Raw genomic sequence first — 18,023 nt, 5'->3', positions numbered from 1 at the left:
ACCTGGCAACTTGCTCCTGTAAAGATTATCCCGCTGCAAAAAAACAAAAAACCAAAAGGAAACCCATTGCCATGGTATCAATTCCACCTCATAGCAACCCTATAGGACAGAGTAGAACTGCCCCACAGGGTTTCCAAAGAATGGCTGATGAATTCAAACTGCTAACCTTTTGGTTAGCAGCCAAGCTCTTAACCGCTGCACCACTGGGATTCTCTGTAAAGATTACATCCTTGAAAATCGTATGGGGCACTTCTACTCTATCACATGTCACATCAACTTGATGGCACTTAACAACAGCAGCGTTTCAGAGGAGGCATGGCAAAAATTACTGAATGTTTTTAGTTTTGATTAAAAAAAAAAATCAAAAAAAGGAATGAATGGAAGTGGCAGGTTTTGCTGGGCTCTAGCCCAAGCCTGCAGCGCTTTGGTGGGCTTGGGATCTGAACAAGCATTTCTGAACAAGTGCTAACATGGAAAGAGGGAGCAGCATGGTGATGATACAGGGACAGGTCCCCAAGGCACTGTATGCCAGAGCAGTGAGTGAACGATTATCAAGGAAAAATGCTCACCAAGTTTCAAGGCTTATCTCAGGGCCCTGCCTGGATATTTCTGGGCTGTGCAGTTTGTGGACAGCCCCTGGGAATGGCAGCTTCTGGACAAGGCCAGGGGCTGGTGATCACAGGTAGGGAGGAAGGAGAGGAGGGCCCTGTGAGCATGGCAGGAGGGCAGGGGCACTGCTCCAGCCCTCAGAGCAGCATCCCTCGAGGGAACACAGCCTGGAATTCCCACCCTCAAGGTGGTGTGATTGCCTAGATTTGCCCCAGAACCCAAATGAGATTCGGTTATTGTTTTGCTTTCCTGAAAATTGGATTAATTCTCTCATCCGTTCCAATCAGAGACAGTAACCAACACCATCTGGAGACTGTTAAGAGGGCGGACCTTGCCTCCTATAGGTGTGCCTTTAGCACTAGCCTGACTTTATCTGTAAAATGGGAATTGTAAGCATACCTACCTTTGCACAGGGATTGTGAGAACTAAATGAGCTAATACATATCAAGCACTAAGAATAGCAACTGGCACATAAGTATTTGTGTTCACTATCGTCATAATTTTTATTAAGCCAATCTTGTTTTGTTTTTGTTTTTTAAGTTAAACCATGTGCCTGGGAGTAACCACAACCAGGAGGATTTTTCCAGGGGTCTAAAGGGTCGCTATGAGTCAGAATTGACGCGACGGCACTGGGTTAAAAGCAGTAGTCATTTAATCAGATAATTGGCTTCCCAAGAGATTATTAAAATGTTTGGTAAATTGATATAGTACATTAAAGCTAGACTCACTTGAACTATGGAAATAAAATTATATTAATGTAATGACAGGTCATGGAGTCTATAAAGCAGACCAACACTGTTATTTAACAAAATCACGTGAATCAAATCCCAAAGCAAAGTTTATATGACACCTCATTCCTTCAGTGCCTTAAATAACTTTACTAGGAATCACGTTCCCAAACTAAACTGGAGAAGAAATGGAAATTGAATCCAAATATTTTGAATATATGAAAAGCAGACACTAGAACTTCTGTGTGCTAGGCATTTGGGAAGAGGAGCCCTGGTGGCACAGTGGTTAAGCGCTTGTGGCTGTTAACCAAAAGGTTAGTGGTTCAAACCCACCAGCAGCTTCAAAGATGTGGCAGTCTGCTTCCATAAATATTTACAGCCTTCGAAACCCTATGGGGCAGTTCTACTCTGTCCTACAGGGTCAGTAGGAGTCAGAATCACTTGATGGCAGCGTGTTAGGGATTATGGCGAGTGCTGTCTTAGAAACAGTGGGATGTTGGAAGGCACGGAGTGAAAGCTGTTGAAAGCTAATCACTATTAAATGGCTCAACAGGAGCTCCAAAAGACCACAGGAAGGTTCCTTGCTGCTGAGTAGAAGGAAGGCCATGCAATCCCCAAACCCCATTGTGGTTGAGTCGATTCCAACTCATAGCGAACCTATGAGTAGAACTGCCCCATAGAGCTTCCAAGGAGCAGCTGGTGGATTCAAACTGCCGACCTTTTGGGGCTGAGCTCTTAACCACTGTGCCACCAGGGCTCCAGCCATGCAGTAGTGGCACTTTAGTCTTAGCTCCCCCAAAGCCAGGTCCATATTTCTTTCTTCTCTCCCTCTTTCAATCCAGTTTAGTTCAAAAAGTACATTCGAATGCCTTCCTGTTTGCAAGGCACCATTTACTAAGAAGATTACAAAGATGAATGGAACTGGGCCCCTGCCCTGCTCCAAAGAGGAGACAGACAAGTGAACAAATACTTTCAAATATAAGGCAGATTAAAATATGTTCTTATGTCCCACCACAGCACTACGAGTTCAGAGAACCAAACCCATTAAACTGTTGCCGTCAAGTTGATTCTGACTCATAGAGACCCTACAGGACAGAACAGAGCTGCCCCATAGGGTTTCCAAGGAAAGGCTGGTAGATTCAAACTGCCGACATTTTGGTTAGCAGTCTGAGCTCTAGAGAAAAAAAAAAAAGGAGCTATTAATTCCAAAGTAAGGTGTCAGAGAAGGCTATATGGAGGAGAAAGCGTTGGAGCAAAATAAGGGTTTGGAGCAAAATAAGGGGAAGAGTATTCCAGACCAAGAACAGCAGGAGCAAAGCCATGGGACTGTATTGGCAGGTAATATTCTGAGTTAAGAGAAAATAATCTCTTGTGATCTTTATAGATTGGAAAGTGTAGTGGGATATGGGCTTGAAAGACACTTTGGGGCCAGATGACAGAAGGCATTGAATGATAGGGAACTCTTGCAGGTTTTTTTAAAAGGCTGGGATTGTTTTATTATTTTAGGAACATGACTTTGGCTACAGCGTGATAAATATCCAGGTCTCCTGCATGCTTAGTTGCCATATGCACACACATGTAGGTACCTCCCCACCCCCAACCCTTCTTCCCTCTTCCATTTCTATTGACTATGCTCAAACCCACTGTTTTAGTTATCTAGTGCTGCTAGAATAGAAAAACCACAAGTGGATGACTTTAGCAAACAGAAATTTATTTTTTCACAGTTTAGGAAGCTAGAAGTGCAAATTCAGGGCCCCAAGTCTAGGGGACGGCTTTCTCTCTCTGTGGGCTTTGGGGGAAGTTCCATGTCTCTTTGGCTTCTGTTTCCTGGTTCCTTGGAGATCTCCATGTGGCTTGATATCTATCTTCCCCTATCTCTGCTTGCTTAATCTGCTCCCTTTATATACTGTTTCAGAGATTGACTTAAGACATACCCTATGCTAATCCTGCTTCATTAACATAACAAAGACAATCCTTTCCCACATGGGATTCTAACCACAGGCATAGAGTTTAGGATTTACAGCACATATTTTGAGGAGGGGACACAATTCAATCCATAACACCCACCCTCAATGTTGTTGTTGTTGTTAGGTGCCCTCGAGTCGGTTCCGACTCATAGCGACCCCATGCACAACAGAACGAAGCACTGCCCGGTCCTGCACCATCCTTACAATCGTTATGCTGGGGCTCATTGTTGCAGCCACTATGTCAGTCCACCTCATTGAGGGTCCTCCTCTTTTCCGCCAACCCTGTGCTTTGCCAAGCATGATGTCCTTCTCCAGGGACTGATCCCACCTGACAACATGTCCAAATTATGTAAGACACAGTCTCATCATCCTTGCTTCTAAGGAGCATTCTGGTTGTACTTCTCTCAAGACAGGTTTGTTCGTTCTTTTGGTAGTCCATGGTATATTCAATATTCTTCCCCAACGTCACAATTCAAAGGCATCAATTCTTCTTCGGTGTTCATTATTCATTGTCCAGCTTTCACATGCATGCGATGCAGTTGAAAATACCAGGGCGCACCTTAGTCTTCAAAGTGACATCTTTGCTCTTCAACACTTTAAAGAGGACCGTTGCAGCAGATTTACCCAGTGCAATGCGTCTTTTGATTTCTTGACTGTTGCTTCCATGGTTGTTGATTGTGGATCCAAGTAAAATCAAATCCTGGACAACTTCAATCTTTTCTCCATTTATCATGATGTTGCTCATTGGTCCAGTTGTGAGGATTTTTGTTTTCTTTATGTTGAGATACAATCCATACTGAAGGCTGTGGTCTTTGATCTTCATTAGTAAGTGCTCCAAGTCCTTTTCACTTTCAGCAAGAAAGGTTGTGTCATCTGCATAACACAGGTTGTTAATAAGTCTTCCTTCAATCCTGATGCCCCATTCTTCTTCATATAGTCCAGCTTCTTGGATTATTTGCTCAGGATACAGATTGAATAGGTATGGTGAAAGAATACAACCCTAGCACACACCTTCCCTGACTTTAAACCACTCAGTATCCCCTCGTTCTGTCCAAACAACTGCCTCTTGGTCTATGTAAAGGTTCCTCATGAGCACAATTAAGTGTTCTTGAATTCCCATCCTTCTCAATGTTATCCATAATTTGTTACGATCCACACAGTTGAATGCCTTTGCATAGTCAATAAAACATAGGTAAACATCCATCTGACATCAGCAATGGTATCCCTGGTTCCACATCCTCTTCTGAAACTGGCCTGAATTTCTGGCAGTTCCCTGTTGATATACTGCTGCAGCCGTTTTTGAATGATCTTCAGCAAAATTTTGCTTGCGTGTGATATTAATGATATTGTTCTATAATTTCCACATTCGGCTGGATTTCCTTTCTTGGGAATAGGCATAAATATGGATCTCTTGCAGTCAGTTGGCCAGGAAGCTGTCTTCCATATTTCTTGGCAGAGATGAGTGAGCACCTCCGGCGCTGCATTGTTTGTTGAAACGTCTCAATTGGTATTCCATCAATTCCTGGAGCCTTGTTTTTCACCAGTGCCTTCAGAGCAGCTGGGACTTCTTCCTTCAGTACCATTGGTTCCTAATCATATGCTGCCCCTTGAAATGGTTGAACATCGACTAATTCTTTTTGGTATAATGACTCTGTGTATTCCTTCCATCTTCTTTTGATGCTTCCTGCATCCTTTAATATTTTCCCCATAGAATCCTTCACTATTTCAACTCGAGACTTGAATTTTTTCTTCAGTTCTTTCAGCTTGAGAAATGCCAAGTGTGTTCTTCCCTTTTGGTTTTCCATCTCCAGCTCTTTGCACATGTCATTATAATACTTTGTCTTCTCGAACCGCCCTTTGAAATATTCCGTGCAGTTCTTTTTCTTCACCAATTCTTCCTTTTGCTTTAGCTGCTCGACGTTCGAGAGCAAGTTTCGGAGTCTCCTCTGACATCCATCTTGGTGTTTTCTTTCTTTCCTGTCTTTTCAGTGACTTCTTGCTTTCTTCGCGTATGATGTCCTTGATGTCCTCGCTCAACTCGTCTGGTCTTCGGTCACTGGTGTTCAATGCGTCAAATCTATTCTTGAGATGGTCTCTAAATTCAGGTGGGATATACTGAAGGTTATATTTTGGCTCTCGTGGACTTGCTCTGATTTTCTTCAGTTTCAGCCTGAACTTGCATATGAGCAATTGATGGCCTGTCCCACAGTCGGCCCCTAGCCTTGTTCTGACTGATGATATCGAGCTTTTCCATTGTTTCTTTCTACAGATGTAGTCAGTTTAATTTCTGTGTGTTCCATCTGGCGAGGTCCATGTGTATAAACCCTGTGCATGTGTATAGTCGCCGTTTATGTTGGTGAAAGAAGGTATTTGCAGTGAAGAAGTTGTTGGTCTTGCAAAATTCTGTCATTCTGTCTCTGGCATTGTTTCTATCACAAGGCCATATTTTCCAACTACTGATCCTTCTTCTTTGTTTCCCATTCCAATCACCAGTAATTATCAATGCATCTTGATTGCATGTTTGATGAATTTCAGACTGCAGCAGCTGATAAAAATATTCTTTTTCTTCATCTTTGGCCTTAGTGGTTGGTGTGTAAATTTAAATCATAGTCGTATTAACTGGTCATCCTTGCAGGCGTATGGATATTATCCTATCACTGACAGCGTTGTACTTCAGGATAGATCTTGAAATGTTCTTTTTGACAATGAATGCAAAACCATTCCTCTTCAAATTGTCATTCCCAGCATAGTAGGCTATATGATTGTCCGATTCAAAATGGCCAATACCAGTCCATTTCAGTTCACTGATGCCTACGATATCGATGTTTATGCGTTCCATTTCATTTTTGATGATTTCCAATTTTTCTAGATTCATTCTTCTTACAGTCCATATTCTGATTATTAATGGACGTTTGCAGCTGTTTCTTCTCATTTTGAGTCGTGCCACATCAGCAAATGAAGACCCCAAAAGTTTTACTCCATCCACATCATTAAGATCAACTCTGCTTTGAGGAGGCAGCTCTTCCCCAGTCATCTTTTGAGTGCCTTCCAACCTGGGGGATGGGCTCATCTTCCAGCACCATATCAGACAATGTTCCGCTGCTATTCTTAAGGTTTTCACTGGCTAATGCTTTTCTGAAGTAGACTGCCGGGTCCTTCTTCCTAGTCTGTCTTAGTCTGGAAGCTCATCTGAAACCTGTCCTCCATGGGTGACCCTGCTGGTATCTGAATACTGGTGGCATAGCTTCCAGCATTACAGCAACATGCAAGGCCCCACAGTACGACAAACTGACAGGCATGTGGGGGCCCACCCTCGATACCTGTCCTCATTTCTCTTCATTGATGGTTAGCAAAGGAAGATGAGGAGTCAGTGGCACATTTTTCTTTCTCTGCAACTCTGCCAAGTTTAGTGAAGTGGTTTGGGAATAGTGTGCTCATCACTGCTTCTCCTGAAAATGGAAAGTTAAGACCCTGGGGGGTGGGAAAAGTCCATAGGTGGTGCCAAAGGTTAAGGACTCAGCTGCTAACCAAAAGGTTGGAGGTTTGAGTCTACCCAGAGGCATCTCTGAAGAAAAGGCTGATGATCTACTTCCGAAAACTCAGCCTTTGACAACCCTATGGAGCACAATTCTACTCTGACGCACATGGCGTCTCCGTGAGTCAGAATCAGCTCAACGCCAACTAGTCTTCTAGGAGGGGGAGGAGAGCAGGGTAGATAGATATCAGAAAGAACTTTATAGCAAGAAAGACAGCACAGAATTGTCCACCGGGCAGACACTTGGGTTAAGAGACCTACATGATTTTGAATGGCTCTTAAATAAATATTTGTTGTGGAGAAGACCAACCCTTGTGTAACCATGACTTTGTTACTTTATTTCAGAGCGCCAACCAGGCACCTCCATGGCTAATTCCAATGCCCTCCCTTCAAGTACAGCTGGGATCAGCAAGGAACTGATTGATCTGCAGCCTCTCATCCAGTTCCCAGAGGAAGTTGCCAGCATCCTGATGGAGCAGGAGCAGAATATTTACCGAAGGGTCTTGCCGGTTGACTACCTTTGCTTCTTAACCCGGGACTTAGGTACTTCCGAATGCCAGAGGTCCCTGCCCTGCCTCAAAGCATCCATCTCAGCATCAATTCTTACATCCCAGTATGGAGAGCACAATACCCTTGAAGATCTTGTGATGAGATTTAATGAGGTAAGAAGTCACTTTTGTAATTGAGTCACTGATAAACAATTTCTAAGCATGATTTTCCTTATAGGGTTGTCTATTACTGATATATCATCTACTCCCTGTCTTACTGCTTCCATGATAGTTGTTTTTCGTTCCAGGCAATGACGTAGACACACCATATTGTCGCCTTCCCTCTCACTTCATTGCAACCTACCCTTAGGTCTAACTGATCTTATCTCCATCCCACATCATTACCAAGTCCATCTATCTTTCTCCCTTTGGATAAGCAGACTTCTGATACCCAGTCCTGTTTTCTTTCTACCCTTTCCAAAACATTCTGTCCAGACTCAATTTCAAATATTCTATTCCCATGGGTACTTTTCCCGTGGGTACTTTTAGGACCAGATGTCTCAATTTTTAGTTTTGAAACCATGATCCTTGGCCACAGCTATCTAGCCCACGTACTCTTCCACCATCAGACCTCCTCAGCAGAAACAGAGGAACCCACTCACCTGTTTCAGGAGAGTGAGGAGGAATTGTGGGCTTGAGGGGCACCGAACCACCACCAGTCTGCTTTCTGTATCCCATCAAGATCCTCAGCCCTGCAGAAGTCACTCCAAAGCCTTCGACCGTACCGGAAGCCAGTTCTAAAGAGGGCAGGCCCGACTGGAATCAAGAAACAGGAAAGAGGCACTACAAGGGGTCTAGGGACTCACTGGAAGGTAAAGAGCCAATGGCTGCATGTCCCTGTGGGGCTGGAGTAAGTAAGAGGAGCCGGGGGACAGGTAGGTTTCTGCGCAATGCTGTGGTCAAGGGTTGCTACACTCTAGGGCTTAAAGAGCACTTTTTCCCCATGATATAACCACACACCCAGAATTTTGTAATCTACGTTTTATTTATTTTAGATTTAATTTCCCTTGCTCTGAATATTGTTGTTGTTAGGTGCCGTTGAGTCGGTTCTAACTTAGCAAGCCCGTGTACAACAGAAGGAAACATTGCCCGGTCCTGCTCCATCCTCACAATTGTTGCTATGTTTGAGTCCATTGTTGTAGCCATTGTGTCAAACCATGTTGTTGAGGGCCTTCCTCTTTTTCACTGATGCTCTACCTTACCAAGCATGATGTCTTTCTCCAGGGACTGGTCCCTCCTGATAATGTGTCCAAAGTACATGAGACGAAGTCTCTCTATTCTTGCATCCGAGAAGCACTCTGGCTGTACTTCTTCCACAACCGTCTTGTTCATTCTTCTGGCAGTCCATGAGCCTTTGAATACTAAAACATACAATTTCAATGTGTATATTTTTTGTTAGTTGACAACTCCACAAATGCAATTGTTTCCTATTTTGGTCATTTAGAAAACTCTAACTAAATGCTAAGTAGATGCTCTTTCTAACTATAGCGGTTCACTTGCAGCCTCCTTGACCTGCCGGTCATGATCTTGATGATACCATGACCAGTAACCATGATAAGGCCCAGTGAGCATACAGAGTGTTAGAGGGTGAGCTCAAACAGTTCTGTGCACAGACATACACTGAGCACCATTTCTCAAAAAGAGATCGCTTACCCACAGGAATAGCTGGTATCCATTTAGTTCTGTCATGCTGTTCATTTTACATGTACTACTTATGTGCTGCTCACAACCCTGTCGTAAGCTCCGTTTTACCAGTGAAGAACCTGAGACACAAGGAGATGAAGTCACGTGCCCAAGGTTAGGTTACATAGGGGGACGGTGGTAATACTGAGATTCAAATACATGTAGTTGGGCCCCAGAACTTGGGCTTTGAACCACCAAGCTATCCTGTCTCTCATCTCAGGCTTGTGTTTGGAGTACCCTATATCAGTTGCTGTTGAGTCAATTCCAACTCATGGTGACCCCATGTGTGTCAGAGTAGAATTGCACTCCGTAGGGTTTTCAGTGGCTGATTTTTCTCAAGTAGATCAACAGGCCTTTCTTCCAAGGAGGCTCTGGGTGGATTTGAACCACTAACCTTTCAGTTAGTAGGCAAGCACTTAATTGTTTCACTCAGGTACTGTGTTGAGGGTGGTGCCTGCCTAAACTGCAGATTCCTGGTCCCACCCCAGACTGAGTAAAACAGAATCTCTGGGAGTCCACATGAGAGCTTGAGAACCACACTGCCCTCCAAGTTGCTTTTTAAAATAAATAGCCTGATGTTCTTGATTTTCCTTACTGATAAAAAATGAAGTGGAAACTGAACATTCCAGTAAATGGAGTCTTTTTATTAGTGGATTTTACAAATTATTTTAAACATTTGGGTTAAGTCTACTCACTTTCAAATCCTTAGGATTCTATTCCTGTCTTTTTTTTTTTTTTTTTATCCCACTCGAACTTAAAAGTGATTTTCTTAGGCCCTTAAAATCTAATTTTAAATTAATTTTGGAGAAAAAACTTGGGTTTCTTCCACTCACTGCCATAAGCTTGGGAATCAAATATGACCCAGTGATTTCACTCGTGATGTCACGAACTGCAGCTGGGTTGAGGCGTGCTTTGGACTATCTCTGAAAATAGTTTAGCTAAGCAACTTCAGAACATAAACAAGATTTCTGGGAAAACACTTCAACTACTTGAGAGAACAGTCTGTTTTCAAGTATTCTCAAGCATCTATTTTCATACAAATAATGAACATACTGATTAAAAATCAGTGTTAACCAAAAACCGTAACCAAACCCATTGCCACTGAGTCAATTCCAACTCACAGCAACCCTATAGAACAGAGTAGAACGGCCCCGTAGAGTTTCCAGGGAGTACCAGGTAGATTTGAACTGCTGACCTTTTGGTTATAAAGTCATTAAAGGTAGACCCCAATTGATCTTCAGTAGGCAACAATGGCGTAGCTAAGTTCTAGTTGGATTATATACCTTAAGGAGGCCTGGTGGTACAGTGGTAAAAGCGCTCGGCTGCCAACCGAAAAGCCAACTGCTTGAACTCACCAGCCGCTCAGAGGGAGAAAGATGTGGCAGTCTGCTTCTGGAAAGGGTTATAGCCTCGGAAACTCTACGGGGCAACTGTTTCCTATAGAGTTGCTATGAGTTGGAATTGACTTGAGTGCAGTGCGTTTTGGTTTGGATTATATACCTTAGGGTAAAAAAGCTGCATTATATTAAAATAATTCTTAAATTCAAATTTTTCACCTATTTAAAATGACCTTGCTTCCAAATTAGTGTGGCTTTACTTTTTGTGAGGAAAAGGTAGGAAAGGCATTGGCATTTATTTACTAGGTGCTCTGGAAAAAAAAAAAAATAATTTTTTTTTTTTCTGGACTAGGTATTTTCACATTTTTAACCCCATTTTATCCTAAAACAGTTACATAAGGCAGTTTTCATTATCCTTGTCTCAAAAATTAAAAAAAGAAACTTAAACAACAAAATAAATAATCACAGTATTAGATTATGACCCACAGAATAAAATAAATATTCACGAGTCCATGTTGACATAAATGAGTTAATAAATAAATGGGGAGAAAATACAGCTCTTAAGAAAAATTCTAATTGGAATTTATTAATTGATAAATGTAGGAGGAGTGAGGAAATAGAAAACCACTTTTAGAACACCCACAGTACTAACTGTTGCAAGCAAGAACCACAAATGAACACTAAAATTATTGGCCAAAAGTATGATGAGAAACAGGACATTTGCATAGTCTTAAATTATCTGTCTGCAAGATTATTTATTAATTACAAAGAGTGCACTGCCTTAACCAAGTGCACTGCCTTTACCAAGTGGTCATGGTTCACATCACCAGTAATAAGACATAGCGACATGTACCTCCTGATATGACGCACTGAGGAGGACATAACATTTCTGTGGTGTTCTTCCCAAAGATGCATCACTAAATCTAATCATGAAAAACCATCAGATAACCCCTAATTGAAACACATTCTACTCTTCAAAAGTGTCAAGGTCACGAAAGGCAAGAAAAGACTGAGAAACTGTTGAAAACTAGAGGAGTTTAAGAAGACATGACAGCTAAATGCAGTTTAGGATCCTACTGGATCCTGGACTAGAAAGAGAACATCAGTGGGGAAACTAGTGACGTTCTAATAAGGCAGGTAGAATATATTAATGTTAGCGTCCTATTCTCTTCTTTCTCAACTGCCTCTCTACTTGTTCAATTATCAAATTCAAGTTTGTAATAAAAATAGAATTGCTGATGTAGGATCTAATTAGCCTTAGATCTCCTTTCTCTCTCTTTCTTCCCTCCCTTTCTATTCCTTTTCCAAATCTCCCGTGCACCCGTCCTTTTTCTATTCCTCTTCTGTTTCTATTTTGATCCAGTTTTCTATTGTCTACATTTCATTCATTCCCATTTACTCAAGACATTTCTTGAACACCTTCTATGCTCTAGCCATTTTCTCTTTTTTCACTGGTGTGTCAAACATATTTTTAAAACATGAGAAATCAGCAATATATGATGAAAATTTACCACATTATTAGCCCCATGCTTACCAAAAAAAAAAAAAAACCCATCACTGTTCAGTCGATTCTGACTCATGCAACCCATACGACAGAATAGAATTGCCCAACAGGGTTTCCAATGAACAGCTGGTGGATTCAAACTGCCGACATTTTTGGTTAGCAGCCAAGCTCTTAAGCACTGCACCACCAGGGCTCCATCCCATGGACAGGTTCTATAAAATTGAGTACACAAAATAAATGCACTTTCCTCAGTAAAAGGAAAATATATGTTCCTTGGAACATTGGAGAATCTTAAAGACAAGAGAGAGAATATTAGCTCCATTGCAGGAGTGCTAGTCACTTAGTTGAGAGGTGAATGCCTTTATTAGTGCATTCAATCATTCCATTAACATTTACTCAGCTCTTCTCAGAAGCAGGGCACTATGGTGCATATGTACTAAGGAAAGTGAATTACGGCCGTGGCTGCCAGAAGCTGCCAGTCTTAAATTGTAGTCAGGCATGGGCACATAGAACCAAAAAAACCAAACCCGCTGCCATCGAGTCGATTCCGACTCATAGAGACCCTTTATAACTACCAAAAGAGGCAGAAAGTAAGTGCAGTATGAGTGGCACAGACAGTGAGCATGGACGTGTCAAGAGATCATATCTATGTGGGTGATCAGAGCTCTCCCTGCTGAGCGCTGGAGTTTGGAGTTGGGCTTTGAGGATAGAAGGAATAGACAGGTGTCATAAATTGAATTATGTCCCCCCAAAAATGTGTGTATCAATTTGGCTGGGCCATGATTTCCGGTATTGTATGGTTGTCCTCCATTTTGTGATTATAATTTTATGTTAAAGAGAATTAGGGTGGAATTGTAACACCCTTACCCAGGTCACATTCCTGATCCAATCTAAAGGGAGTTTCCGTGGGCTGTGGCCTGAACCATCTTTTATCTCTCAAGAGATAAAAAGGAAAGGGAAGCAAGCAGAGAGTTGGGGACCTCATACCCCCAAGAAAGCAGCACTGAGAACAGAGTACCTCCTTTGGACTTGGGGTGCCTGCACCTGAGAAGCTCCTTGACCAGGGGAAGATTGATGACAAGGAGTCTTCCTCCAGAGCCAACAGAGAGAGAAAGCCTTCCCCTGGAGCTGACACCCTGAATTTGGACTTGTAAACTTCTAGACTGTGAGAGAATAAGTCTTTATTAAAGCCATCCACTTGTGGCATTTCTGTTATAGCAGCACTAGATGACTAAGACAACAAGGAAAGTCATGGGGAAGGGGTGCATTCTGGACAAGAAGACAACCAGACAGTTCTTGGTATGAGCAAGACTGGTTTAGGGAGGCAGCTGGCTCCTGATTGTCAGTAGAACATGATCATGAGCTAAGAGTTTCTCAAATTCCAACAGCTCTTTTTACAATGACTTAATTGTAATTCGAGGAAAGGGAAGAAAATTCCCGGTGCCTTGCTGGTAATGTTGCATAATGTTTGTTCTTAGGAAAGTATGGTTAAAATGCAATTCATTAAATAACTGAGAGTGTTTGGCCTGCATTAAGGGAGGCCAGGAGATAACTTGTTTAAAATAAATGTAACTTATTTCCCTTTGTTGCATATTCAGCATTATTCCAAAATATTCAAACTTTTCATTTTGATTTGACTGTGTTTTGACCTAGTTTCTTAGAGAAGATGATACCTAAACTGGAAAACCAACAACTAAGCAGCTAGAGGGTCAAAGTATAAGTAGGGCTTAGCCAGGCAAATTGGAAAGGGTATCTATCCTAAGAGGAAAGGTCAGGATAGGAAACAGCAAGGTGCATTTGAGTAAATAGTAGTCCTTTCAGGGTTCTGGTCCTTGACACTGACATAGGAAATGATATTGGAGAGGTAGCTAGAGACCAGATCTTAGAGGGCCATCAGAGGAGCTAGACCTTATTTTGAAAGCAGTAAGGAGTGCAGGGGAATGACATGATCAAATTTACATTTTAAAAAGAACTTCAAGGGCCACATAAACCAGAGACTCCATCTGCCTGAGACCGAGATGAACTAGATGGTACCCAGCTACCACCAATGACTGCCCTGACAGGGAACACAACAGAGAGTCCCTGATGGAGCAGGAGAAAAGTGGGGTACAGAACTCAAATTCTAGTAAAAAGACCAGACTTGATGGTCTGACTGAGACTGGAGGGACCCCAGAAGACATGGCCACCGGACTCTCTGGTAGCCCAGAACTGAAACCATTCCTGAAGCCAACTCTTCAAAGATTAGACTGACTATAAAACATAAAATGATACTGGTGAAGAGTGAGCTTCTTGGCTTAAGTAGATAAAACATGAGACTAAATGGGCAGCTCTTGTCTGGAGGCGAGATGAGAAGGCAGAAGGGGACAGAAGCTGGTTGAATGAACAAGGGAAATACAGGTTAAGAGGAGGAATGTGCTGTCACATTGTAGGGAGATCAACTAGGGTCACATAAGAATGTGTGTATAAGTTTTTGTATGAGAAACTGACTTGAATTGTAAGCTTTCACTTAAAGCACATTAAAAAAAAAAAAAAGACCTTTAGATGCAATAGGAAGAATGGACTATGAAAGAGCCACAATGTAGTGGCAGGGAGTTCAGTTAGAAGTCTTTTAGACAAATCTGGGATGAAGATGATGGTAGGAATGGAGAGAAGGAGACGGATTTGAAAAACATTTTTGGGAGTTAGTTGGTGGAATATATTGGTTTATTGGAATATGGTGATGGGAGAGAGGAGAGAATCAAAACTGGTAACAAGAGTTCTACCTTGGGATATACAGTCTGAATGTTCAGTGGTCTGGACTGGGAATATAGATTTTAGAGTTCTTGCTAGCAGGTAATTGAAACCATTAAGGAAGACGAGATTGCCCCGGGAGAGTGTGTGGAACAAGAACGGTAGGCCTACGACAAGAATGCCAACAGTGAAGGTGGTTGGGCCTATGAAGGAGACAGAGAAGGAACAGAAGAGAAGAACAAAGGGAAGCAGGGGAATGGAATGCTGGTGAAGCCAAAAGAATATAGTTGTAGGAAGGAGAGAGTAATCAAATGCGTCAAAAACAACAAACAAGCTTTGTAAGGTGGGAAATAAAATATGTCTGTTTTTTTTTATGAGTCTGACTTAGTTGTAGGAGACCAGTCTTGACCTGTCAGCTGCTTTTAATGCTAACACCTGAGGAGTGTGAGTGCTTTTTATTGAATCGTGACTAGGATGCAATGTGCCTCCCCATTCCCTGTTCTTCTGCCCTGTGACAAGACTGTGGAGCACACCAGAGAAGCTTCTTAGTGCCTTTAAGAAAGTAGTCATCTCTTTATCCTTGAAAGTACACAGAAGCATGTGCAAGGGACTGGTCCTCAAGATCTATATTGGGGATAGGCTTGATCCTGCTTTGTTTGGTGTGGAAGACAGGTCTTCCTGAACCTTTTCAATTTGGACACCTCTCTCTAGTCATGTTCTTGACCAGAAGCCCATTTTCCTGGCTTTCCCAGAAGCCAGTGTTCTCTTTCCCCCTTCAGGTTGAGCGGCCTTTCTTCTTGGCCACCCACAAAGTCTCTTGCTTTGACAGTCTCAAATCTTATTGTTCTTTTTTCTTTTCATTTCTCTATCCAGCCTCTAACACACATTCTCTTTGATCTGTGGTTTTTAAGGCTTTGTTGTTGTTGTAATTCCACCCCCCCACCTTTTAAAATCTTTTTTAGAAGAGACAGGGGGGCATTTTTTGTAGATACTTTCACCAAAGAAATCACATACTTGTTGAGAAGGGATAAGAGGGAAATAGAGATTGAAATTCATTCTTAATCCTGTGGCTTTTCTCCCCCTTCTTTTTGCAAAGCACTGTGTTGGGACAGGGCGCTGGAGGGAAGTATTCTGGGACCCATTTAAGGGGTTGGGTCACTAGTTCTCCAACCTTTTGTCACCTCAGTATGGCCTCTAATACTGCCATCTTGTCCACCCACTGATGGTCTTTGGGGTTGGAATTCTTCATTGTGTGCATCTATGGTTAGTTCTCGAGACCTGTCAATGGAATGAATTTTTGGCTCCCTAACCTGATATGGTGGCACAGTGGTTAAGAGCTTGGCTGCTAACCAAAAGGTCGACAGTTCGAATCCACCAACCGCTCCTTGGAAACCCTATGGGACAATTCTGCTCTGGCTTATAGGGTCGCTATGAGTCAGAATCGACTTGACAGCAATGGATTTTGTTTTGTTTTAACCTGCCACTGCTCATACCACTCTCAGCCACTCCTTTGTGTGACAGACAGTTGATTTCTCTGGCTGGGCAGTGGTTCTCAGCTTCAGGAGGCCATTAGCAGGTTCAGCTTTTCTTATGTCCTAAGAGGGCAGATTTTGTTTAGACCATTTTGTCTGAGCTCCTCTTTTGGACCAACTGGCCAAAGGGTATGTCAGGAGCTCTTGGCTGAGGCCCTCAGTTACACTGATACCTCACAAACCTCTGCAGGGATTTTATCTGGCTCTTTGCCACAGGTGACTTTCCTCCAACCCCTTCCTCTTGGTCAACCTAAGCATTAATCAGTTTGTTTCCCCCAGCCACACAAACGTGGACAGCCCAAAGTAATACTCGGTTGTCACTTGTTCCTTCCACCCGATTGGTTTCACCAGATGTCAGCTCAACAATTTAAAGGTTACCCCATCCATAAAGAATGCCAGGGTTCAGCTTAGCTTCCTGGGAGAGGATTGTAAGAATGAATAAACCACCTGGCCTGAGAAGAGCTGTTTGAGCCTGGGTCCTTTCAGTCAGGATCCCGTTATGTACCTCCTAAGTGATGGTGATCACTCTGGCAGGTTCCAGCGTCTAAAATTCTGTCTGGTCATAACTAAGAAAAGACCATTTCAGCACAGTAAGGAAAACACATGGCTTGTGATAATGGTGGGATGGGGGAACTGTGTCCTCATGTCTGAATATGTTCCCTCACTTAAACCATTTGAGAAAAAATACAATGTTTTTAACTTGTCTAACCATTTTTTTTTTTTTCTTTAACCATATTTAGAAAAGTTTCCTGTCAACACTGCTTCTTCCTCCTTATGTGCAGACAGCCCATCAAATCATCTGTTCAGGACTGCTATTCAAACTTTCTTCCTCAAATCTAAATACTCAGGGGGTACATTTCTGATAAAGTCCCCTCAGGTTAAGGAAAATTTTGGCTAATCTCTGAAAGACCAGATTTCTCATGGGGAAGGCACATCTCCCCAAAGGCATACCTCTGAGAAGCAGATGTTACATTCTCTCCCCTAAACATTTCACTGCATATTTCTTGGTTGACAGTGATTATGCAGGAGCAGAAATTTCTGGACTAAAAAATACCACAGACAATTAAATCAGAGACCCAGCTCTGTGGGGCAGCATTCTCCACGCAAGGTTATTTGTAGGCGGCGCATCTGCATTGGAGCTGATTGACCCCTATTTTAGTTATGAACACCTTGGTGGCGTAGTGGTTAAGTGCTATGGCTTCAAATCCACTGTGGGGCAGTTCCACCCTGTCCTATAAGTCAGAATCGACTCAACAGCAATGGATTCTTTTTTTTTTTTTTTAGTGCGGCTATAACAAAAATACCTCAAGTGCCTGGCTTTCTCAAGGGGAAGGCCTTCAGTCTGTGTCGGTTCTGGAGGAAGGACTTTTGTCTCTTTTCAGCTTTGGGTCCTTGGTGATCTTCGTGTGATATGACACCTATCTTCTATCTCTGCTTGCATCTCTGTGCCTTATCTGCTTGTTTTATATCTCAAAGGTGATTGGCTTAAGACACACCCTACACTGATAAAAAAAAGACCTCATTAATATAATAACAATGTGTAAAGATTAGTAAATAAACACATTTGAGCCTGTGTGTACCTTGCTTACTGGTTAATCAGTCCCTGTGTTTAGTTAAGCATTTTGTAAAATTAGTCTCTGAGATCTTTTCTGCACATGGAGGAGCCAAGGAGACATGTATTTACATATGTTTTCTACTCTGTAGCTTGCTGAGAATCCACATTTGCCTAGAAGATTTAAACATTCCTAAATCTAGCTGCCTTCTGAATGCCTCCCCTGGGCTTTTTTTATTCAATAACTTCTTATTGAGTACTAACTCTGTACCAGGTGCTGTTTTATGCACTGAGAATA

At 42.4% G+C, this 18,023-nt stretch overlaps 1 protein-coding gene across 1 annotated transcript in view; it reads left to right on the top strand.

Annotated features, from left to right (window-relative positions):
* The window catches only part of PLCE1 (phospholipase C epsilon 1), a 235,555-nt gene that overhangs the window by 80,322 nt on the left and 137,210 nt on the right, over positions 1-18,023 (top strand). Inside the window, 1 exon segment of the mRNA XM_023546914.2 lies at positions 7,185-7,501. Within this exon segment, the coding sequence (XP_023402682.2) occupies positions 7,185-7,501 (317 nt within the window).

Source organism: Loxodonta africana, chromosome 16 (genome assembly GCF_030014295.1).
Source record: "Loxodonta africana isolate mLoxAfr1 chromosome 16, mLoxAfr1.hap2, whole genome shotgun sequence".
In the NCBI taxonomy this organism is placed as follows: Eukaryota; Metazoa; Chordata; class Mammalia; order Proboscidea; family Elephantidae; genus Loxodonta; species Loxodonta africana.
The sequence above is the reverse complement of the archived record's forward strand: the minus strand, read 5'-3'. Positions and strand labels throughout refer to the sequence as shown.